This window comes from Triturus cristatus, chromosome 2_2 (assembly GCF_964204655.1).
Source record: "Triturus cristatus chromosome 2_2, aTriCri1.1, whole genome shotgun sequence".
NCBI lineage: Eukaryota > Metazoa > Chordata > Amphibia > Caudata > Salamandridae > Triturus > Triturus cristatus.
Window position 1 is genome coordinate 356991487 of NC_140582.1, and position 26535 is coordinate 357018021.

At 43.1% G+C, this 26535-nt stretch overlaps 1 protein-coding gene across 5 annotated transcripts in view; it reads right to left on the minus strand.

Moving 5' to 3' along the window:
- Positions 1–26535, minus strand: part of ZGRF1 (zinc finger GRF-type containing 1) — a 619324-nt gene that overhangs the window by 343788 nt on the left and 249001 nt on the right. For all 5 annotated transcript variants that reach the window (XR_014978114.1, XM_085641436.1, XM_085641435.1 and 2 more), the window contains 2 exons: positions 24579–24735; positions 11406–12007 (listed from right to left, as the gene is read on the minus strand). Coding sequence is in view for 4 of the 5 variants with exons in the window: in XM_085641436.1 (XP_085497562.1) it covers positions 11406–12007; positions 24579–24735 (759 nt within the window). In the remaining variant the exon portion in view is untranslated. The remainder of the gene's footprint in view (positions 1–11405; positions 12008–24578; positions 24736–26535) is intronic.

The following is a 26535-nucleotide window of genomic DNA, read 5'->3' on the forward strand; positions in this document are numbered from 1 at the left end:
CGAACAAATATTCTGGGGTCCAAGGTGGCAGAGGTCAAGTCAATGTCGGATAGGATTGCTAATGTCCGTGCTGGCACAACTGATTACGACCACGGCCACTGCCCTGATACTAAAGCGATAATTGAGGCAACCCTAGCAAGCTTATGAACATACAGGATAAAAATGGGATTGGGAAAAAATCAACAAGTAATATTAAAGGTTCTTATAGGCGCAAAGACCAGCCACAGTATATAATTCCATAAATAAGGAAGGAGGAAAAAAGGGAAAAACAATTAGTAAGGGACGAAAGCATACAAAGTAGCCCACTAAAACCCCCTGATTTTATCGAATGTAACTAATCCATTGAGGTACCACCAGCACGAGAAGCCAGAGTTACTGAAGTTACCAAAAACTCAGCCTCAGTTTCTAATTCATTACAAGGACTAACAAAAAAAAGCAGGGAAAAGATTAAGAAAAGCGCACAACAAAACAAAGAAAATAAAGAAAGCAATGTATGCCAGCCCGCTCCCCAAACCAAAAGAAATGTATCCAATTTTCATTTTTTTTTTAATCTAGTCAGTACGAAGCAACGGATGGGTCGACCCCTTGTTCAAACAGACTAGCTGCGGCACCTTCCTTCGCTGATGCTGCCAACAAGCCAATAATGGCACACCCAATAGAAGCATCAACCCCTCCAGTGCCTAGACTAGGTTTGGTACAATGGCCCACCCAAGGAAGCAGTGACCTGCAGATCGTAGAGCAAAATACGGTAAGAGGAAAGCGAGATAACAATACAGCCAAACCGGAAACGATCCTAATTAACATACAGCCTCCAGTTCTTCCATGATCCTGTAACTGTGATGGTCAATCTGTTGCAGAAGATACTGCACCTAGAGATGGGAAGATTCAAGGCCCACCGCTAACACCTATGAATGGTGGACAGCAAAAGACTGTAAAGTCAGTGGGCAACAACTATTCTGTCTCCTCTATGAAATTAACATTCACTTCACTGTACGCCTCAAGGGGTACCCATGATATTTTAAATCGTGTTAATATTTTGAAACTGTTGAACTCAATCCCACAGCTTAAGGATCTAACAACGGATGATTTAGACTCGGTCCAATTCAAACAAGATCCCAATAATCCCTCTAAAGAGGTGTCGTGTACAACCTGGCATTGCGAAGAGATTGCTCAAAAAGTTTTAGAAAATGGTCCACAATTTGAGAAATGGGGTATCGGAAATGTAACGACAATCAATATCCCACTTTATTAATTCCAAAGCAAGTGTCAAAGAACCCTGCTTCGTCAAATCCTACGACAAGCGAAACATACGGGGGCCCCATCAGGCTTTTAAAGGGAGCCATAGGCCCTTTATTTAATCTGGCTTTGTCTTCTGGGATCAAAGTTATAAGCTGTATCCCGGGCACCCGAGTATGTGAGGAACCTAAGAAAAAATCCAGTATTTAGCGATGATTGGGCTTGGCTTCGGAAAATTCTCACCAAAGGGAATGCCAGAGTGAAAGAATGATGCTTAAACAACTCGACTAATGCAATTAAATCCACTAATATTTGCTCATGGAATACTCACGGCCTAACAAGGACACTGTAACTTTTATAAAGAACTTCGAAGTTCCACTGTTTCAGGAAACATGGAATATGTGTAAAGTTCCGCTTATTGGATATCATGAGTACGCAAACTTTGCATTCCGCTCGTCTGCCTATGGTCGCGCAAGAGGTGGATTATCTACCTATGTGTCATTGGCCCTGGATACAGAACACAATGAAATTGACTTTCAGGTAGCATGGCTCCTATGCACTAAAATAGATTTTAACAACCAATCATATTTTTAAATGTTTACTTAAGTACAAAAAGCTCAGTTAGGCCATCCCAATTTACCGCGCTCTGGCAAGTAGTCAAAATTCGGAATTATCAATATCCAGTCACTATTGTTAATCATTTCAGGAGACTTTAAAATGCATTTTCTCTCCAAATATCGAGCCGATAAGACTAGCAGAGCTCTAATGCAGATGTGCCGTTCTCAGCTTAACAAATATAATCTCACGTTAATACAGGAAGATGTACAAAATAGTACTGAGAGTGTTCCAACATTTGAAAATTCACTGCAACACTCCATTATTTACTATACTATTATTTCAAAGGATCTTGTATCATCTCTTCGTGACTATCAAGTGATCAAGAAGTGATCAAGAACAGAAAGCGATCATAACCCACAAATAATGACACTGGTTTTATTGCCTCATCATCTGCTTGTCTATGGTAACCGGGCCAACGGCTTACAATCTGAAAAGGTTAGTGTGGGATTCGACAAACCAGACAGAAATATGGGCATTTATAGAACCTGCAATTGCTACAGCATTAACCGAGAAAAGTCAAGGGAAGTCAATGGTTGAAATTTGGTCCTGTTTTTGTGCTTTCCGGTTAGATCACTTTCCTTCTACAACAAAATCAAGAGGATACACTATAAGGCCTACAAGGCTTACACTGCTGTCCCTCTATGCAGCGCCGTCCCTGTTGCAGACCGCTCTCTCTTACACCGCGGATCTCCACCCCAAACTCCCGACTGGGTCGCTTGTCCTCGGAGGAGACTTCAACGCTGTCTACACACCCCATCTGGACTCGACGGGCCCGGTCTCCCTTACAAGAACCGCTCGCGCGAAACTGTTATCGTGTTGGGCTGAAGCCCAGGGCCTGTGTGATGTCTGGAGGGTTTGGCACCCACGCGATCACCAATATACCCACACTTTGGCGGCGCACCATTCCCACGCCCAGATTGACCTAATTTTTGTCCCCTCGACCAAATGTGCAGGGGTTTGTGATGCCCGCATTCTTCCGAGAGGCCTCTCTGATCGCCGTCCGATGTGGCGTTTGAATGCCTGGTTCCTTCAGGACAAAGCCTTTCGGAAGGTGGTGGAGAGTGGGATTACGGAGTACTACTTTCACAATGTGGGCTCCGTCTCTTCCTCGGCCGTCCTCTGGGAGGCCGGCAAGGTGACTATTAGAGGGGTTGCAAAGGGGCATCTGCAGCAGCAGCGTCGACGCCAACTCCAGCATCTTACAGCTTCTGAAGCGCAGGCCCTGGAGCTCGAGCGAGACCAGGACGCCTTGGGAGACGCCACACGGGTGCGACGGCTGGCCTTTCTCTGAGAGGAAATACGCACACACACTCTGGAGGCAGCAAGGACTCTTTGGCGTTCCTCGGTGGCCCGGGTTTACGGGTGGAGGAATAAGAACGGTACGCTTCTTCACCGGCTGGCTACCTACCCTCGTGCAGGCCGGGTGATTCCTGCCATCACAGACTCCGCGGGTGGGACCCGCACGGTTTCGGAGGCAATAGCTCAAACCTTTGCGGACTACTACTCCCAACTATACCGGGCGCGGGCGCCGGGGATCTCCCTTGCGGAATTGATGAGGGGGAGTGGGGCGGCCCTTGAGCGGTTGGGACAGGAGGCTAGCGAGACCTTGGACCTGCCCATTACCCTGCAGGAGGTTGAGACGGCAATCGCCCATTTGGCGCCTGGGAAAACCCCGGGACCGGACGGTTTCCCGCAGGAGTATTACGCCCATTTCCGTGAAACCCTGGCCCCGCGGCTTCTAGATCTCTTTGCAGAGGCGGTGAAGAAGGGTTCATTCCTGCAGGAAACAGATACCGCCACTATAGTCGTCCTTCCGAAGACTCAACCCCCATCACAGTCCTGCTCGGACTATCGGCTGATATCTATCATCAACACCGAGCTTAAAATATACGCTACCATCCTTGCGCAACGGCTGCGCCCGCTTCTTGTCTCGCTGGTCCACCCGGATCAATGCGGGTTTATGCCGAACCGAGGAACCAGACATTGCCTGCGGCGCTTACATCTTGCTCTGGCCCACCAAGAGCGCCTTTCTCCTTATCTGGCCCTTCTACTGGTTGACTTTGAGAAGGCCTTTGATTCGGTGGGGTGGGAATACCTTGGAGAAATCTTGGAGCGAATGGGGTTAGGCCCCCAGTTTCGCGCCATGGTTCGGGTTCTGTACGCGGACCCACGGGCTCGAGTGCTGGTTAATGGGACTTTGTCCCGCGCGTTTTCCTTAGGACGGGGGACACAGCAGTGCTGCCCGCTCTTGCCCCTCCTCTTCACCCTGGCGATGGAGCCCCTGGCTGTGCGCATCCGGGCAGATCCTGCTCTCCGTGGCTGGGACTGGCCGGGTATGGTCCCTGATAAAATTGCTTTATATGCGGACGATGTCCTTCTTTATCTCTCGGATCCGGCTATCTCGGGTCCTCGGGTACGCCTTACTCTTCACCGGTTCGGACAGGCATCTGGTCTCCGTCTGAACTCCGGGAAATCTGTATTGGTTCCGTTACACCCTTCTAGGGAGTGTTTTGATTGGCAGTCTGACATTCCCCTCCGAAGACTGTCCTTTAAATACCTGGGGATCTGGGTTACCCTTCTCCCGGAACTATGCTGGGCTCTCAACGTGGCCCCCGTTGTTAATAAGGCCAGATCAGACATGATAAAATGGCAGTCACTCCCGTTGAACCCGTTGGGAAGGATTGCTCTTTATAAGATGATGATCCTCCCTCGGTTTCTATACATGCTCCAAAACACACCCTGCTCCTTCCCCCGCTCTTGGTTTCGGGACCTGGACAAGACCGCGACTAAATTTCTTTGGGGTGGAGGTAGGCCCCAGCTGGCTTTAGACCGCTCTCGAGTTCCTTCCTATGACGGCAGCCTGAGCATGACTAATCTTTACCTGTACTATCTCGCTACGCGGTGGATGATCCGGCTTATAGACTGGAGGTGCAGATCACCAGATTCCCTTCTATTCAGAATATGCTCTATGGAGCGACGGTCCCTCGATCGCTTCCGGAGGTCGTACGGGCTCCCTTTCTGGCGTGGCGAGCGGCCCTACGGCACACCCGTTGGTCGAAGGTACTGACCCGGGTTACACCGCTCTGGCATGGCACTTGGTTGCGGGAGGTATCGGGACTCGGCGGCTTTCACAACTGGGACCTTTTGGGGATCTCCTGCCTGGGTGACGTCTGGCGGGGAAGCCATCTGTGTTCCTTTCAAGTGCTCCGGAGTCATTTTTCTTTACATCCCTTGCAATTCTATAGGTATCTCCAGCTGCGCCATGCGCCCCAATCTCACGTCCCCCTTGACTCCAAACTCCCCGACCATAGCCCGCCTGAGGCTCAGGTGATGCTGGGATGTCTTGGGAGGGGGGGCATATCCCGTATTTATCGATCCCTGGTCAATAATACCCCGATGGATTGGAGTGGGCTGAAGCAGCGGTGGGAGGCCTGGGTGGGTCCTCTGGACGACAATGATTGGAGGGATCCCCTTATGGCGCCCAGGACGATCACCGCATCGGCTCGATTGCGGCTTATCCAGCTTTATTATCTTCACACTGCATACCTGACCCCGGAACGTCTGTTTCGAGCGGGCCTGTGCCAAGTGGCATCATGCGCTCGGTGCGGGGTGGAGCCGACAGATTTCTTTCATATGGTCTGGTCTTGCCCTCACCTGGAGAGCTTCTGGGTCGAGATTGAAACTGAATTAACTGAAGTTCTGAGGTGGGAGGTCCCCCATGACCCTCGGTTAGCGCTGTTGGGAATAACGGATGGGCTGGATGGCTCCCGTAATGAGCAATATTTCCTAACTACGGCCCTGGTGGTGGCCAAGAGAGATATCGCGGCCGCCTGGAAGCAGATTGACCCACCCAGAGGAGACAAATGGAGGAGAGGGGTGGACTGGTGCGCTGCACAGGAATGGACACTGTACGCTGCACGGGGTTGCCCCAAAAAGTTTTGTAAAATATGGGGGAAATGGCTTGGGGGCTTTGTTTAGGGGAGGGTTTACGTAGGGCGGGAACGGAAGGGGGGGTGGGAGAGAATGCTCATGCAGCTGATTCTTAAAGATTATGTGACAGGTCTGGTTGATGCCAAGTTGCTCAAATTGCTGTATGTCCTTTTTGATCTTGATGCCTATATGAAAATAAAAATTTGTTTATCAAAAAAAAAATCCATCCTTAAAGAAAACGGGGTGAGAACATGTCGCCAAGCAATTACAGCTTGTCTCCCAGGGAAATCGGACAATTTGATTACACCGTTTGTAAAGTGTATTCTTATTGCAGAAAAACAATTAACTTCAGAGTGTGTCATCTGATATTAGGGGTAGTCTGTGATAACCAATAATTGGTAATTATATAATTTTTTCAATGATGCTGTCTCGATGAAACTACTGCCAACTATACCTTCATAATTCGATAACTATATGGAATGTTGATTTTCTAAGAAAAGCTCTTTGAAAGGAATTGCACAGTGACACTTTACCTATGGCTCTTTAACTATGGCATTTTAATCCCTGAATTGAAAAAGAAGGGGGTAGTGTAGGTAGTTCTTAGAAAATTTTAAGAAAGGCTCCTGTGAAAGGAATTACACTATGGCACTGTAACTGCGGCACTTTTATCCTTGAATAAAATAAAAAAAGTAGTGCATGCAGTACTTAGAAGATTTTATTATTATTACTTTTATATATAATGTTGCATCATCTTTTGTGACTCATACGAAACATGTGATTCCTAATATTAGAAATAGAACATCAATCCTGAGAAGGTTGGCACTCTTATAGTGATTACAAATAAAGGCACTTTAGCAACGGCACTTTAAATTAGGATCTTAAATTTTAAAAAAATTTAAAAGATTATTATAGTACTGATGGTTTTATGGAAGACTTAATTCTTGAAATGCTGCTATAACATGGTGTGATTACTGAACTGAATTATATGTATCTCCGATATTACTCTACACTTTACAATGTACTGTTGTGCTTTTTGGCACTGGAAGATAATATAACGGTTTGTCTAAATCGATACAAGTGTTTCTCGTACAATTTAATGTATTTTATACATCCTGTATGGAATGATTTTAATTAATCAACAATAAAGTATTTTCACATAAGTACGCAGTCTCTGCTCACAGAGTAATGGCACGGGCACAAAGCGAGTGGGTGTAGTAAGAGGCTGACGTGCCATAGCCCATGTGACTAAATAGTTCATTCAGTCTACTACCTACCAACATCTGTTGAGGCAGAAAAGGGAGCTGGCACACTGGGAGTTAACAAACATATTGGTACAGTGAGAACATTGAGATTAGAATCTGGGTCTCCTGGTTAAATAGATAACAATGTATCTATCCATAAGGGTAAACTCCCGCCGTAATGCTACATCTTTAACATTTATTTGTGCTATAAAAGGTTTATATGGCGCCCTTTGAGAATGAATGATTTCTTCGCAAATTTATGAGAAAATTATGTTGGAAACCGCACCATTTAGCTTAAAGATCAGCAGCTTCTCATGCACAGGAAGAAAATTCTGATGTGAATATATGACTGCTTCGAAGCCACACCCCGTGCCAAGCCCCTAGCTGCCTCTTACTCAACCTTGTGAGTACCTGCACTTCTTTATTCCCATTTAAAGCACGGATTTAAATATAATTTTTTCACTAAAGTTAATATCCTCAGTTGCCATATTGTTAATGCCTGCTCACTTAGAAAGGTGCATATGGGGTCGCATCACACAAATAGTCCTGTGCCTGGCCTATTTGAAATTGTAGAGCTGAAAACATGTTTGCTAGCAGTATTTGAATTTGTCTGCTGTAAATCCTGTCAGATACACATTTTAATTTATTATGCAAAATATTACTTGCAAAGAAAAATATGTACATTGCAATTTCGTGCTAAGATAAAGTGCTGCACAATCTATTGCTGATTGGTGTTAAATTACACTATTACAGACAGCTTTAAAAAATTGACATTGAAATACCGACTACACAAATCTGTGTATGCGACCATTACTGGAGGCACAAAGCTGACATGACGCAACGCCTCGCGCTCGTTCAACTCTCTGCATTTACCATAGTGGCTGCGCCAACTCAATCCATGATGTCAACATACACACGTCCAATTGCTGTTCAGGCAAAGACATTGCTGTGATGCAATAAAGAGCAAGCATTTACAATGCAATAGGTCTCGCAACTGCGAAATTTGGAGCTATTGGCATTGTAATTGGCAATGCCTTTAAAGAAATGAAAAGCTATAGTTATTTACAATACCAAAAGCAACACCTATTGCATTGCATAGCGCGGTGTCCGTGAAGACGGCGCCGCGCTTATTAAAGTAAAAAAAAAAGAAAAAAGAAAAAAAAAGAGTGCGGGGTGTAAACAAAACACTCACTCCACACATACACTGAATATTAACACTACATTCTGGGCATATACATAATAGCAGAATAAATTGGTGTTTATTCGAGTAGTTATGAGGCACAAACCCCGTATAGCGCCAAAGCAAATGGAACTAAACACATATGCGTGGCACAGAGTTGGTGGCACTCTCTAGGGGCCCACAATCATTCATGTAGGAAATATGGGGGTTTCAGGGACTCCCTCGCGCATTCTGCAGCCCACCCCCCTCCAGTCATTTTGCTTCACACCACTGCATGCATTGGTAGGCGTTGATAACCACGTAGTTTAACAATACTCATTCGCAATAGTTATTTTATTCCTTGCAGTTTCATATAGCGCGGACTCGATCCGAAGGTATTGGAGCGCTTTGCATGAGCACCAGTTATATTTGACGAGGTCACGTTCACTGCATTTTATTGGTTTTGATTCGCCGGCGGGAGATACAGTGATTTGTCCAGATTCGCAGCATGTTGAGCCGACGCTGCAACTCCAGCCTCGCTCCCCAGGTCCAAAGGCTCAGCTCCGGCCATAACCTCACATACTCTCCCCAAAACAACAGCCTGAATGACACCGAGGAGCGTGACTATAATGTTTGAATGTCAGGGGGCTCCGCTCAGTGCCCCCGCTGCGGGGTGTGAGACTGGACCGTAAACCGAAGAAGCCTTGAAATTGCACTTCTGTAGCCCTTACTACCCCTGACGAGGTGTTGACGTGCTCCAAACTAGAGCCTGCTAGTTGTAAGAAAAATGCACTTTAAGCAGGACACGTTCCAGAAAATGGGATGAGGACAGAAAGTAAACTCATAATAGAGATGGGCCCTAAGCACCCGCTCCACCTGCAACATCTGACTAAAGGGGTGGGGGGTGCATGCAGGACCCGGTCCCTAAGACCCTAAGAGGTCTCAAGACCCTTGTGGCTCTACCTCAATCCCAGGCATCCCCACCACCCCGGAGTGGCCAGTCCACCTGCCACTTAAAGTGCAATAAACATGATACCGTGGTGTCTCCGTCTGCGGCCTGGTGCAGGGTGACAAGCCCATGATTCAAGGGGGAGGGGGGGGGGTGGGGGGGTCTGTGCGAGCGGCCAGGACTGCAGGGCATGCGTTGAGGGAGCCACACGCACACAGAGTCGGTCCTTGTGAAGATAGTGCCCTGGGCGGAGAGAAATTTGACGCCCTTACAGATACAAGTGAATAACAGGAGGCACCACGGGTCTTTTGTGATCACTGGCCAGTCCCATGCTGAACAATTACAGGCCCTTAAACACGAACATCTCCGGTCCTCCCCCAGCTCACCTAAATCACCCGCAGCCTAGCTGCCTCACACTGATGAGGGTGTTGTTGGTGTGTTAGCAGGTATATAAAGGATAAGAGAAGGCAAGAAAGGGGAACGGGGGGGGCTAAAAACAGCACCCACTGTATAATAATGATGGATGAAAAACACTTTAAACCGGGAAATCTGACAAAAACGGGCACGCGGGGATATGGACAAGGTTGGAGCAAGACGAGAGGGGCGCTGCCATTTGCACAACCGCAATGCACACAGCTCAGTGCGCCCCCCTAAGAATATTGGCTCCCTGGGCCTGGGCCCGGTTCGCCCATGCACCATGCATGCCCGCAAAGTGTCACATGGAGGTTATTAGGGTGCTCTTGTAACTTCACACGCATGTCATCCTTTCACGACTGTCTTCGTTAATGTCCCCGACTTCTGCAAATATTAAGATGCGAGGTCTTGCCATAAAGGCGGGACAAACGCCATCCCATACAAGGGATATCTGGTGACCATTAAGACGTGTCTGCACCTGCGTCTTTCTTCACCATTTCACAAGACCGCAGCGCCCTCTTTACACCTAAGAAGGGCCGGTGGGGCTGCTGCCCACAAGGCGATCCCTGCTGGTTATTAAGCAGGTTAAGTGCGATCGATGACCCCACCACCACATCCCGCCACAAGGCCCCATATCGATCTCTCTGTACTCTATTACTAGTAGGAAACGGAGGAAGCCATCATAAAGCAGGCAGACGGGTGCATTTGTCTTCTCCGAGGTAAAGCCTGATGCCTGGCCAATAACTGGGCAATATTTATTGCACTCTTATTATAACTAACTCCCGCCACCTACGTTTTATGTTCTGTTTTATTCACAACATTAAAAATGCAACTTGTGATCCATTTACCCCGACGGATCAATAATCGTTAGGTAAAATGTGACTACAATGCTGGGTTCCGCACAGAGCGGTGCCGCTTGTCCCTAAATTACTTACGAAGGGAAGAGTTCTTCTGTGGCAGCTGATTGTAAACAAAGGTCTAGCGACCCCTACCGGCTTTAGCTACTGATGAAAAAGACGGGCTCATTTTTACCGAAGGACCTCGGTGAGAAGGAATCGTCTTCAATGCAAACGGTGTCTCGCGGCACTAAGGGAGCTCGGTGAGAAGGAATCGTCTTCTATGCAAATGGTGTCTCGCGGCGCTAAAGGAATCGTCTTCTATGCAAACGGTGTCTCGCAGCGCTAAGGGAGCTTGGGGAGAAGGAATCGTCTTCTATGCAAACGGTGTCTCGCGGCGCTAAGGGATCACTAATAAAACAAGCTCTCCAAACAGTGCTCGTTTGTTACCGCCCTGTCTCCTTTAGGTACGGCCCATCCAGACTGGATAACACGCCTCCTTTAGATAAGAAATTGCTTCACGACAGCCGTGAAGCAAACGATCCAGTCCGGATGGGCCGTCCGGAAAGGAGAAAGGGCGGTAACAAAGAAGCCTCATTTTCAATGGGAGGCCATCCTTTACCATAAACGATGACGTCATCCAATGAAAATGAGGGGCAGGGCTTTGAGCCCCCTTCTGAAATCTCCTCTCTAACTATAGGTTTTGCCAAGCGTGCAGCGCATGCGCTACAACGCTAGGCGAGACTTAAAAAGCTGCATTATCAGGGAGGTGCTGATAGAAAGTAGGCGTGCTGAACGGATGTGTCAAAGTCAGTAACAGCAGAAAGGCCTCAAAAACACACATTCCTACAATTCTGGTGGCTACAAGAGTTCAGGCGGGTTATCTAAAGTGCTGTCTACGATAAATATTACTCAATTCATGATCCACTTATCGCTGCGCCTTACGTTCACCCTTCAGACATGCATGACTTGGTACCTCCGTGGAGGGCTCGCCCACTCCGCTCGGGTGAACCGTTACACACCTGGCGCGCTCCGGTTTCACTGTTGTGGCTCATCCTCCCGAGCACAGGGTGCCTTTTCTTGAATGCATCAGGTTGTTTTGAATTCAGGGAAAGTACCTCTGTTTTTGAAACACAATGCAGCCCGTGCTGCTCCCCAAGCCTTTCTTTTATTATCTTGAAGTGTTCAGAGGAGGTGCTTCTGTGGCCTGTACTGCCCGCCCCAAGGGCACACTTTGGAGAGATGTTATCAGTGTCTTGCACGAGGTCTCTCTCTTGCACTGCGGAGTCACAAGGAGCACTGCTCTGATACTTCACCCACTTACTTGGCCTGAGTCCTGCAGCTAAACTTTGCTCCAATAGGTTTTCGACTTTGGGCTTTTCGGCAGATGGTTCACCAATGGCATTTCTCATGGTGTATCCCATTGGCTGGCCATACAAGCCAGATTCTAGTGCACAAAGACTGCGGTGCGGTTCATCTTCATAGTCCATCTCAGGGTCAGAGGTTATGCTAATATGTCCACCAGCAGATGGTACAGTGATGATTGGCACTAGCGTTCGAAACCTAGGGGTTAGTACTGGAATAATGTCGTCGTCATCCTCCAATTTCTCAAATGTCTCAGGTTCTGAAAAATAAAGTTCATAACAAGTCTTTATATGTTTTTTTATAAACACCAACCATCATTGCTAGATGAAAGATAAGATACCCAATAGGTTCAACTACCACAGAACTTACACACATCACTTAAAGAATAGTCATTAGTAAATCTATCAATCTTCAACTCTGGTGGTGACATCTCTGTGATGCAATAGCTAATTTTTTTACAAAATAATATACTTCGAACGTAAAAAATGAAGGTACAGTAGCTTTCCATACCTTTTTACGTTATATCAAGATACTTATGACTATTAGTAGTAACTATTCGTCCAATCAGCAATTAACCCAATACTTATTTACTATGTTACACTGGCACTTGGACTTCATTCTTGTGTGAGTTACATTTCATTAATTACTATAAGTTTGTTTAAGAATCGGATCCCAACTAGCCCTTTGCTCCTTTTAGCTAATTTATTTCACATTCATATAGTACGTCTGTACATTACATTTTCCATTCATATTTTACGGTTCACAAATTAACCTATAGAATCCACCATTGAAATAATATCATACTACGTTATAAGTTTCCATAAAAAACAAAGGGCTTTAGAGTTGGGCAGATGCGGGACATCTGTAAAAAATGACAAATGTCCCCCTGCTATACCAAGACTGGCATTCACCACCACTCTGCCAAACTCGAAATGAAGCCCCAAGTTCCATAAAGTGAAGAAGTGCAGCCCAAATTGTTAATGTCCTAAAAAATATAAAACACCAAGATTTATATCAGAGAACTCATTCCTTGTCGGGACTCTGCATAAAGTCGAGTGATACCAGACATGAAGGACCCTTCACCAGACATAAGATAGATATCAAGATGGTTTAATGTTTGGAATGATATGCCTTGTGCTTCAATTGAGAGGTTATTAAATACAGAGGTTAGGTTAAGCTGATAAATACATTCTCTTATATGTAAAAAAACACATTGTTTCCAACTGGTTTTCAGCCATGATACTCGGAACCCGCGACGCTGTGCAACTTAGCTAAAGTAAAAAAATGGAGAAAAAAATCAAAAGCCTTTGCATAGCCACCCATATCATTTTGTAGGTGTGCACACCGTGCAAGCAGGTACTTTTTTATTTCTTTTTAGCTACTGATACGAGATTGTTAGGTAACTAAAAAGAAAGTAAAACGTGCAAAACTGTTACGCAACATGGGGAAGTGTGGGGGACAGCGACGCAACACAGGTGGGGTGGGTGAAATGGAGGAAGCAACTGGGTGGGAAGTTTGCATTGGGTGGAAAAGCAACAGTGGGGAGGTCAGTAGTGAAAGCAACAAGAAGGTTGGTGGAAAACACCATGGAGGGTGTCTGTGTGGAGAAGCGCACTGGCGAGTGAAAGAGAGAAGATGCCCGCCAAACAGAGACTGAAAGAGTCAATGCTTCATGGGAGAGACAAACATGATTGATAAGGTGTGACATGAATAAAAAGCAAGCAAATGAGAGTGACCAGGAAAGTCAACCAATTGTAGGTAATGGGCGGGCACCAAGCCTCCTAATGTTCTTGGTAAACCATAACATGCCTCACAACAGACAGTGCATGTCCAGTGTAGTAGGCTCGACCTAAAAAGAGGAGGCCTACCATTGCAACCCCAAGTTAAGATAAAATGTGCACCCATCTACTCCCTGTCCAGTGTGATCATTAATTGAAAGGTTATTAAATTATGGGGTTGGTTAGGATCATTATTGCCTCTCTCTTAGCTGCAAGGTAGCCCCTACATTCCAAAGTCTTCACAGAGAGGTATACAGGGGAATATTATGGGGAAGCCTCAACATAGCCTAAAAGCATTTTGAAGACATTGAAATCCATGTACCTACTCTATACGATGCACAAAGATTCGTAAGGAAACAGCAAACGCAAAACCTAAAACAATACAGGCATGTTCACTCTTATTTGCAGTAACAACATTTAATATAACACTTCTTTCTCACCAGCTTTCTAAGAACTGCAGTACTCAACTTTACATTACAATTATCCTACTCAAAGATACTCATATAAGAATGTATGACATTACAACGCATACCTTTACCATGCATGCCTTTTCCATGTAGCCTTTACCATGCAGATGTCTTTACCACACATATTAATTATATGTAAGGGATGTCAAATAAATAAATTATATATTTTCATATAATATTTATATTAATTTTTTTCTTGGGGAGTGGGAACCGCTCTAATGTCCACTTGTATTCAATTTACTGCCAACCTTCCTTTACCACTACCCACCTCTACACATTAAAATGACCCTTACCTCCATTTACCACTGACCACTGCTAAACACAAAAATTACCCTTACCTCCCTTTACAACTGTCCACCTCTAAACCTTAAAATTACCCTTACCGCCCTTTGCCATTGACCACCCCGAAATATTAAAATTACCATTACCTCCCTTTACTACTGCCCATCCCTAAACCCTAAAAGTCCCCTTCCCTCCCTTTACCACTGGCCATCCCTAAACCCTAAAATTACCCTTCCCTCCCTTTACTACTGGCCACCCCTAAACCCTACATTTAGCCTTACCTCAGCCCACCTCTGAACCGTAAAATTACCTCCCTACCTCTGTTTATAAATTATGCTAGTTAATTCTCTCTCTCTCTCTCTCTCTCTCTCTCTCTCTCTCTCTCTCACACTCTCTCTCTCTCTCTCTCAATAAAATTGCCCAGCTCTACTTCTCAGTTCCCTGCTTTCCTTTCAGAGAATAGGTACAATAGATCATGTACTTAGAGAGATAAAATTGTTCAGTAAACAATTTTTTATTCTGGTTATTCATTCCGTGTTCAAAACATTTGACAGAGTTCATCTTCGTTGTTTTTAATCATCAACTTGATACATAATGTTCTTTAACGGAAACAAAGAAATACAGCTAAGCCAACACGTGTATGCGAGAACAATTTGCTTCTTCAGGGCTTAAAATACACAAACAGTTAAATGAGTGATACATTCTTGTTTGTAAAGCATCACTTCCAACAATCAGTATTCCGAGGTACCTAGGTAAAATCGAGGTTTTTCATTGGAGGGAGGCTACAGCCTTTTCGATTATCTGGAAAGATAACAGAAGGAATACTGATTGTTGGAAGTGATGCTTTACAAATAGGGATTTATCACTCATTTAACTCTTCGTGTATTTTAAGCCCTGAAGAAGCGAATTGTTTTAGCAAAACACATGTTGGCTTGGCTGCATTTCTTTGTTTCTGTTAAAGAACATTATGTATCAAGTTGATGATTGAAAACAACGAAAATGAAATCTTTTGAATGTTTTGAACACGGAATGAATAACAGGAAAAAAAAATTGTTTTAATGGACAATTTTACTTGCAATTGTATCTCTCTCAGTACATGATCTATAACACACACATATACATATATAATATATATATAAACACACATATATATATATACTTAGTTTACCTATAGTTACCATCTTACCACTCATTATAAAGGCAATTAGTGGTAAAGTCATCTGTGTGGTAAAGGATGCATGGTAAAAGCACGTGTGAAAAAGACTGTATGGTAAAGGATGTTCCCTCTCATATAAACCTCACATTGTACCTCTTTCACTGGCTACCAATCATCTCCTGAGCTAAATTAAATACTGTGTCAAATTCACATGGGACTGCCATCCTGAGGGGTGAGGGGCGAGAGATAGAGGGGATTTCATAGCATAAACTATACAAATTCCCAAAACAGTGAAAGGAATTACAAACCTATTTGCTTTGGAATCTATCTACTGAGACATAAGTAGTACATTAGCGAAAAGCTAACATTTGCTAATGGGCTTACAGGCACATGCATCAAAGCTATTTGCGATCGCAAACGGCGCGAATCGCAAAAATCGGCCGTTTGCGATCGCAAAAATAGCTTTTGCGATGCATGAAACAACTTGCCACTCGCAATGTAAGAAATCGCAAATTATTGTGATTTCTTAAATAGCGATTGCATTTAAGGAATCCCTAATTGCGATTCCTTAAATGCAATGCATTACAGTTTACAAAATAGCGATTTCGCTATTAGCGTGAGCAAATTACCATGAGGCTGGACCTCATGGTAATTTGCGAAAACTTAGAAAAATGCACTTATTTGCATTTTACTAAGTTTCATGTTGCCCACACACATGCCCTTAGAGCATGTGTGTATGCAACATTTGTGCAGAGTGAACATACATGGGTGCAATAGGGTGTCATTTTGACACCCTTGCACCATCGAAATTGCGGGAGCAATTTGCGAGTACCTACTGGTACTCGCAAATTGCTCCCGCAATCTCTAATTCATTCCTATGGGCCTGGAGGCCCATAGGAATGAATGGGAAGACATTCCTTAATTGCGACTCGCAATTTGCTAGTCGCAATTAAGGAATTTGTGGGAATCGCTATTTCTTTAGCGATTCCTACATGCATAGGGTTTTGCTATTCCTTAATTGCGATTCCTTAATAATCGCTATTAAGGAATTGCAAAACCCTATGATGATGCATGTGCCTGTTAGTGATTCGTATTTTCGCAATTCACAAACATTTGCTATTTCAGAAAATTCACTACTAGAATCACACAATCTGTCTGGTCTCTTAGACCAACATTGTTTACAAAGAACCACCTACATCAGAAGCCCGCAATCCTAGAGTTATTCAAAAAGCTTCAATATTCTATATTTTCTGAATAGTCACTAGAGGAGTACCAAAAGACTGGATATGGCCAGTTATAATGCCTATGTTTAGCAACAGGGTTATTGTATGTACGTATGTGGTCTACCTATAGCGTAAACCTGGCCAAAAAGCAGTGGAGTGCTGTACAGGGTAATTTTAGGGGGAAAACATGAAATAAATGTAATTTATTGCATCTGATAAATAACATAACACCCCTACCCCCTTCCAGTATCGGTATCGGGTGCAATATACCACATCCAATACCAAGCTATTCATAATGATGACTAGTGTAAGGGTGGGTTAGGGGTGATTATCTCCCTCAAGTTCAGAGTCACGAAAATGACTGTATTACAGACTTCCCCTTGGTATCAAGTATTGCCATTGAGTCCTCCTGGTTTTTTCCTTTTGATTCGTTTTTGCGTTAACTTTTTTACAAACTATCCTGCTGAATGATTGTGGGATTTTGATATACTTATTTCGAATTTTCTTGAGAGCCACCGGGCAGGGTAATTGTAATATGGGTAGGAAACTTTAATATTTCAAAATGCTCTTTCCTGGGGGACAGTGTTTGCGGCCTCTCGGACTTGCTGGGTGATGATTTATCCTGCGGCAACTTATCCGCTAAGGAGAAGGAGCCCCCAGTTTTAGTACGAGGCAGTTTGGGGGAGGGCGGGGCAGGGCTGGGCTATGTGAGAACCAGTGGGACGAGTGGCTGGTAAGAGCACATGACGGTTTGCCGACCGTCTTGGGCCAGCCAAACACACATCTGCACTTAGCATTTCTCCACCTGGCTGTATTGCAAAGCCGAGTGGAGAACATGCACAGGCTCCCACTCCCTGTCTGAGCACCGAACCAGGTAGCTCAGATCAATCACGAAGCTGCTATCGTGCTGGTGACAGCAGCATCGTAATTGGCTTAGAGGAGTCTGGGAGCCTGTTTGCTGCCAGGAACAAAGGGAGGATGGAGGAGTGGCGGCAGCCGTACCCAGGTAAGTGAGCTTTTATTTATTGTTTGTTTTTTTAAACACCCCCCACCTCACCACTACTTTGCCCCATCAGCCGCCACTGGATTTATCTCATTCCCTGCATAACCCATATGGGGAAGTCTTGACCCAGATTATTTTAAAGCACAATTTACTGTTTAACGTAGATTTCCTTAGGAAAGGCTTGGTGCCCCTCTAACCTTTACGGGCCGAGGTGGCGGCTCAATCATTGATTTTATTTTGTTTTCCTCCAACTTATCCCCTTTTGTGTTGGATTCAGCACTTTTGTCCTCCAAACTTAGCGACCACAATCCAGTCATCATTTGTATTTCCCCTAATAATATCACCACTGACCCACCCGCTCCTGTTAATTCCGATGACCTTAATTTCTGTAAAAATAAGGTGATATGTACGAAGTGGAAAAACAAACCCTGAGAAATACTTTGCCGATTTAGTAACTGAAAAGATTAAGGATGTATCATGTTGTGTCTCTGAATCAGCTGAACTGTCCATGATCCTGGGCAGTTTTAATTTTTTGTGTACATCTATGTCTAGCCCAATGACTGTTAGTTTAGTGCTATACCCTCTCTCCATCACTGGATTTACCATGCTTGTTCAACTGCCTCTAAAAACCTGAAAATGGCAATTAAGTCCTCACCTAGGAACATCAAGGAAATTAAGTCAGGCAGGAGGCTTATAAAGCAACACTTGATAAAATAAGGAGGGAAATAAGAATGCCTAGGATGACCTACTCTCAGCTGCTAAACTTAGGGCTGCAAAGGCATTTTGGGACGTGATAAACCACCCTTATTTTCAGAAGATAGCATTCTGAATATTATCTGTCATATCTCCCCAACCAACTGGCTGTCCCATTTTTCCTGCATCTTTGAGGATACTTCCTCTAAATCCTCTAATTTAGGTTGTTTTAATAACACTCATATAGTAAGAACTTCCTGATTTCACTGAGCCTGTTAGCACTGCTCTCATGTTTCCCATATATGTGACTGATGTAACTTGCTAGTTTAAGGCCTTTGCCCTAACCGGATTACAATTGATGTGTTTAGACACAACACTCCTTTTTGACCCCTTTTCGACTAATGTATTCCGTGCCCTTTTCCATTCAGAAATTCCAACGTCTTGGAAGAAATCTACTATAGTTCCGATCTTCAAGAAGGGAACTAAAGGAGATTAAGCATGTTATTGTCCGATTTCGTTTCTGGACTCCTCTGTCAAAATTCTAGGGAGGTTGAACCTCAAGAAGCTGGAGAATTGGGTGGAAGACAGGGGCTTCCTCTCCAAAGTGCAGTACGGCTTCAGGTTGGGCGTGGGCACAGTAGAACAGTCCCTCAACCTGTTCCTGATCACAGGGAAGTACGTTAAGGCCAGGGGAGGCTCGCTCCATCTTGCCTTCATGGACCTATCTAGTGCGTTAGGCCTCATGGACAGGGGCAGGTTGTGGGATTTAATGCCCAAAGCTGGAGTCGATATATGCCTGATTGAATTTCTTACGAGGCTACATTGGGACACTTTCCCAGGTGTGCTTTGGTCCAGATAGGGTGTGTATGCTCAGCTTTAAGGTAGACAAGGGGTTCAGGCAGGGGTGCATTCTTGCCCCTTCCTCTTTCTCTTTTTTATTAATTCTGTGGATCTTACTTTGCAGCATACAGGAAAAGACTTGCCTAGAATAGGGGAATTGACCTGTCCCCACACTCCTGTATTCTGACGATGCTGTATTATTGTTGCGTATTGCCATCGAGTTATAGTTCTTCCTGGGTTCTGTTATGACAATCTTGAAGCTCAAGTTCAACCACAAAAAATCTTTTATCATGATCTACCATTCTAGAAATATCCCCCTGATGCAGGTTCACTATGGACAACACTGTCATCAATAAAGTTTTAAAATTGAATTATTAAGGGATCCTGTTGGACGCTAATTTTAAATTGGAAAAACGTCTGGAATTGAGAAGGCTTAAAATGGACAGTGCAACCAGGGCAATTTTTAGATTTGCTAGAAAACTAAAACAAAAACCCATTGTAGATCTCATCTATCATTACAAAGCTAAATGTTTCTCTCTGGGTATTTATGGGGAGGGAGTCAGAGTATTTGAACTGCGGCAGATTACAAGCAGCTGAAAATAAATTCCTCTCCAGACTGTTCGGCGTTCTAAAAAGTGCCTCTAACATTATTGCCAACACAGAGGTTGGCCTTTCGTACATTGCGGATGCGATTAAATTAGCACCACTGTTACTGCGGGTTAAAATCTGGAGCTCCCCTTTCACTAATTTCTCCCACCTTGTTTTAGCTGAGTGCATCAACCTAGATCGTACAAATAATATTGGTTGGTTAGCATACATCAGAAAATCTTTTCTCGATCTGGATGCCCCGCATTTTTTACATTCCCCCAGTGAGATCAATAGTAATACTAAGACCCTGATTTGCTCCCTCTTCCAGACATATAGTAACCTAAAAAGCTCCACAGATCCTGACCACAACTCGTTATCACCTGGAGATCACTTCACATGAGTGCCTCAAACCATATCTAGCATGAATCCCTAATCAGGAGCACAGATTTTATCTAGCACATTTAGGGCTGTGTAATGTTCAGTTTTTGGTTGCCTTTCCTCAGCAGGGCGGCTGGTTCCCGTCCCTGCCCTGCTGTTCTAGCGACATCAATCAGCAATCTACTATGCACTTTGTTTTTCTGTAGCTTTTGTACCATTCCTACAACAAACTTTTACGTCCCATTTTACTCTCTACAAATTCTAGACCAGCCAGTCAAAGTCCTAAACGTTTGCAGTCCCTGACCTCTGAAACTGTGTGTCCTGTGACTACTGGCTTATCTGTTATCCTCTGAGGATTAGAAGAGATTTTAGGACACCCGCAAACTGATGGCCTTGGACTGTCTTTTACATTTTATTTGCTTTTAATTGGTCTAGCTGTACATTTATTGCTGCTATTTTGTGAAACCCAGCCTTGGTATTCGATTTGTATTGCTTTCATGATACTATTGATTTCGCAGTATCATGTTTTAATTGTATGTTTATTGCTGCTACTCCTTTAAGGCCGCATTGGCCGAATAAAGTTTTTACAGACTGGCTGACTAATATGTTCTCCACATGAGATTGCGTCACTAGGCCAACATGTTTCCAGGCCTGGCCTCTCCTTTTAAAAACCACCTTTTAGTAGATCCGACCTTTTCACGTTGAGGACATCTAGGTTCTAATATACACTAACTACAAATGACATCTTCAAATACCCGTTCTTGTTTATAACATTTTCAACATTATTAACAGTCCTCAAAAAAAATCAACTGACTAAATCAACCTATTTCACTATCCATTATTATACAAAACCTAAGGAAAAAAACAAATACCACATATTCATTCAGCATTAGATACATCTTACAGTCCTTTAAGAAACATTTCTGGCATTCACTAGCTCTTCTCAAATCTGCTTATGCCACGTTTCCGTACTGCTGTACTACACGTGTAATTTAAATATATCATTTGATTTCTTTTTCATTGAAAATAATTTTACTTGGAAAGGCTTTCATTCCTTTCCACACCATTCATACATTTGGAGTCTTCTTGTACTTTTGCAATACTTAGACCTAAATCATTTAGGCATACATTTGGGAGTGCAACTAGATGTGGAAAATAATTACAAGTACTTGTGAATAACCACAAGGTCACATCTGTGTGAATGCTCACCAAATTTACAATGTGTTTTTCTATTCACTTCCTGAAACCTGACATTGACATTTTTTGTCACTGCTCCATTGGAATGCATTCATGATGATAAGGCATGCAAGAGAGGTGGCTTACAAACCTCACACCTTCTAATATGGAATATAGAATCATACCTCTAGACCTAGAAACAGTGTATAATTTGAAAAAAAAAAAGGAAAATTACACACGAGCCAAACATTTTCTTAGGGGTCGCATACTTCAAAGCTGATTAATCTTGATTCTACATCATGCCTTTTTCTTCCACCATCCTACACTTTCTTTCCTTTTAACTCGTTCTTGTAGGCATTTTTTATCCTGAGTTTTTTACCTTTTGTCACTGTTTTCTGACCTCCCACCCCCCGTTTCTCCCTTTTCTGCCTTTCTCTCTCTTGACCTGGGTCAAGGTCTTATGATGATAAATAAATAGTCACAACCACTAGCACAAGTTACCACTGCTTGCAAACTATTTTATGCTCATCTGATCTGATTTCAATAGACTAATTTGGTAGCCAGCAGTCTTCCTTCAAGATGAGTAAACTCTGTGAAAAAGGCATAATTCCAACAACTTTTCAACAGTGGTGTCTGTTAAAATGCAGCATTTACTTTGTGTTGCAAACAGTAAGAGGCTATACACCTGATGAACAACAGAGGTTGATCACAGCACAGTATATTGAACATTTCTGCAATCAGCCTCCCTGTGGGAAATGATGATCATTCACATGAAGTCCCTCAGATGTTTGCCCTATCTGTCTTGCTGGTTAAAGAGCTCTGTGCACATCACCCTTGCAAACCAGCACTGAAGTGCCTGTGTTACCTTTTAAACATGGTCTAATTGGCATACTCCTAATTGGTATATTTAGCATGTCAATAAGTGCCTAGTATGTGGTACAAAATGTACTCAGGACTTGGAAGTTCAATCTCACTAGTAAACTGCAGCACGTACTATGCCATTATTATTGTGAGAAGGGAAACATGGCTCTAGGACAATAATTGTATCCATACTGTAGCAGAGTAAAAACTACAATTCAACTTATCAAAATGATTAATATTGACAGGTCAAAACATCCATTTTAAATATTCATAAATTCCCTATATGTAGACCTTGTAGCCCACATGGCATTTTAAAGTGGGACATGTAGAAAGGTAATGTTACCATGTCCTTACAGTGAGTAGCACCCAAAATCTATTTTTACTATTGGTAGGCTGGCTGGCCCATAGAGAAATATTGGGTAACGATATTAAACATGAATACTGTATCTCTGTAATATGACCAATTAAAAATATATATATATATATTGTTATTAGTTATTAAAAATTCAATCCAATGGTGAAGTCAGATTTATATCATAGTAAACTCCCTACTCACACCACCAGCCCAGAGAGCCCAAGTTTAGTGTGGCTGAAGGCTTTTGCTATCTTGAAAATGCCTTAACACATGTCATTTTGTGACTGTTTGCATAAAGCAAACAGGGTCTACTGCAACAGTAGGTAGGGCATGGCCTAGGAATGTTTACCCCATTGGTTAGGGAAGGGCCAGGAGTAACCACCACCCACCAGCTTCTGCCAGGCATAACTATGAAAACTGCAGGCACCTATTGCCTAACACATTCTGGATTCGCTGGATATCAGAAGAAGACTAAACCTGCTGTTTGTGACCCAAGAGAAGCCCTGAATTACTGGACCTGCTCCCTCTTGTACCCAGGAAAAAGATGTGGACTCCAACGGTCACTTGGCTGCATAAGCAGCAAGATTCCTTTTCTTAGAGGTATCCAACAGCCTTGTGGAAACTGGATCTGAACTTGACCCTGCTGGTGGCCTGCGCTGGAGAGAATCTTGTCCCAAAGTGCTGTCTCTGAGGTCCTGGGTGCCTTGGAAGCGACAAATAGGAGCTGCTCAAGAAACTTTGAAAAGTTGGGACTTATAACATTTTTGGACTTCCAAGGCCCTAGGAGGGTCAGCAAGTTCTTGCAAAAAGGGGTCTGATTTCGAAGGGTCTTCGTCTGACACAGTTACAGGCTTGCCCCACAGGATGATTTTGAGCTCCATAAAAAAAGATGGAATTAGAAGGAAAAAATCTTGACAGGGCAAAGGAGCTTTGAAACCTGAATTTCTCCCGCTCTGAGCTTTTCCTGCTAAAACTAACAGCTTTAGTGGGACCTCGTTCAATGGCTATTCCGCTTTGCGTGGACATAGAAGGATACAGTCTGCCACCCTTGCACTGCTGGTGATATTGTGCGCAAGTTCCTTTCAACTGTGAACAGTGACTACTGATAGGCAGCTTACATAGTCTTGGCGCTTTTTGCCTTAAATCTTTACAAATTCATATCTTCAATACCCCTTATTGGATTTTTGTTATTTTGTTCATTAAAATGTTCTCTATTTTTAGAAATTGTCTATAAGACTTTTATTGTGTTGTGTTTTAGCCTTTTAACTGTTTTGTTACTGCTAAATACTTTATACATTTTCTTAAGTTAAGCATGTTTGCTCTATGTCAAAGCTAACAGGGCGCTTGAGCTAAGGTTTAAATTATTGAAACTGTGTTTTATCCGGACAAGCTTGTGGTCTTATTCCTTTGGGTGGACTCACATCCACTCTAATTAATATCCCACTTTCTTAGAGATGCAAAGACACTTTAAATAAACATACAACACAAAGGAAGTATATGATCAGAAAATAATGATTAGTTGAAATGTATAGGATATTAATTCTAGTTTCTTTGTGCCTGCCTGCATTATCAAGGTTGTATTAAAACATTTAAAGAGGCACGAATGCTGTAGAAAGTCTTAGAGAAGGTTATCACAATTTAAGCAAGGGTTTATGATGCTGTTACTAACTACTGTTGGCAGCAAAGAGAACCATCTACAGCCTGTGTGCTCTTTGATGCCCTCCTCAAAGGGTTAGAAACAGCCATGGTATTGTTTGATATCAATGCATCAATTGATTGGCCAAGGAGGAAAGTAGCACAGTCTAGACACACAAAGAGAAACAAGGTGCCTACAAGATGAATACCTCACCTCAATTAAAACTGGAAAGGTGAGCAATTGTGATTTAGAGGCTTATGGTGAATTACCGAGAAACTTTATAAACATCACTAGTCTTGTTTTCTGTTACTTCTCGCACCGTTGTTCTCTGATCACCTAGTAAATTGCAAAATAATCAGCATGGCACATTCAAGCAAAAACAAAAGCTTCTTACCAAAAAAACATTCTGAATCTTCTTGATCACTGGATAAAGCTTTGGGATTCAAAAGCTGTTTCTCCTGTACTTCTGTAGGTAGGTGTTTTTTAATTGTCCTTAAAAACAAGTTCATATCAGGACTATGAGGAAGAACATGCCGCTGGGGTGCTATCTCCTACAAAGAACAAAAGGAGCCTATGATGTCCAACTAGCAAATGAAAAGCAAATTAATGTTCTAGAATGAAATTGATATGTATCCTCTACTGAGGAAATATAACAAGCATGTGCAGCTTTATATTTAACTTTGAATGTGCCCATGAACAAGGTACCGCAAACTATCCAGTCTCAATCACTATACATTTGTCATCTTGTTCTGCTTTCAGTTCTCACAACATAAGGTAACAGGTTGATGAAAACCTTAAGCTGCAGAATGAATGAGAGATAGAATATTAGAACTGATAAATCCGAATCCATCTATAATAGGAAAAATGAAGATCAGTGCAGGTAACTTTTCCTACCAATTTAGTTCGACTTCCCCTTTATAATTCTAGGGAAACGATCACTGTACCTGCAAAGAACGGGCATCTAGTGGCGATGAAGCACAACAAAAGGCTTGAAGTAAAAATGCTTCTGTAACGATTCGTATTAGAGATGAAAGCAACAAGTCTATTTCTTTTTCAGGACAATGTTGGACAAGATGTTCTGTTACAAATTCTGGGTTCAAGGACCCCAGTTTGCAGGGTTTGGGTTCCTAATCCAACGGTACAATAACTTAGGGCCTGATTTAGAGATTGGCGGGTTGTATACTAGTCACAAATGTTTCAGATGTCCCGTCCATCAGATAATAAGTGCATTATAGCCTATGGCACTTATAATTAGGGCCCCCAGTTTTATGGTATTTATTTTTTTAACATTTCCGTCTGTATTTATCCAGATTTATTTTTGGGCCATTTTATCTTTATTTATCCAGATTTATTTTGTGTTTTGCGTATAAATGAAGTTGAAAAACTATACATTTCCATATTTATTTAACTGATAGACACCGACTTATACTTTGACGTCTGTTGTGTTTTAGCTAATTACGCTGTGAAATATTACATAACAATACATCCACTGATGGCCTATAATTCATCAAAGACAGCATGGAGAGTCACTTAAAAGGAGCACAATTTTCTGTATTTATCCACTTTTAAAAATAAATGCAGACGGAAAGCACATTGTTTTCTGTCCGTATTTATCTGTAAAAATCCGTAAAAACTGAAAACAGGGAGCCTTACTTATAATACAGTAGGCAGAATATTGATCACATTTTGATGGAGTAACCATCCGCCAAACTCTAAATCAGGTCCTTAGTTTAGTGCACCATCACTGAGTGAGGAAGTTCATTTTTACTGCAGCCCCACACTCCATTCCTGCAAGCATGGTGTTTCTTTCTTTCTGGATAACTAACCGTCTCATAAAGGGTTCAGGAACACAGTGGTACTTCAAACCAAATTTTGTTCTTAGAATAACACACAAGCACAGCACTAAGAAAGACACCACATATTTTAAAGTGCTTATTTCTACAGTATCATTCTGTTGCACAATACATACACAACCACATTGAATATAATTGAAACAGCACATGTGCATGTTGCTAGTAGCAAGAATAGAATGAACAGTTCTAACATAAATAAAATGCTACTAGAAGCCTACCACCCTAATGCTACTTCTATTCGCTACACTTTGAGAGCATGGAATAGCTAATTTGCTTTTAGAGTTTCTTGGGGCCCTGTGCACTGTATACCTTTTTATAGCTGATCTGCTGTGTTATTAAGACTTCACCAGGAAAGAGTGTGTATTTTCTAGACAGAAACGCACAGCTGGGCTCAGCTCCACTCATCACTGGAGCGACTCTTGGCTTAAGAGTAGATTCTCTGGCAGTCTGGCAGGACCTCTCGTGATAACCTAGTACAACGGCTTCTCCACCCTAATG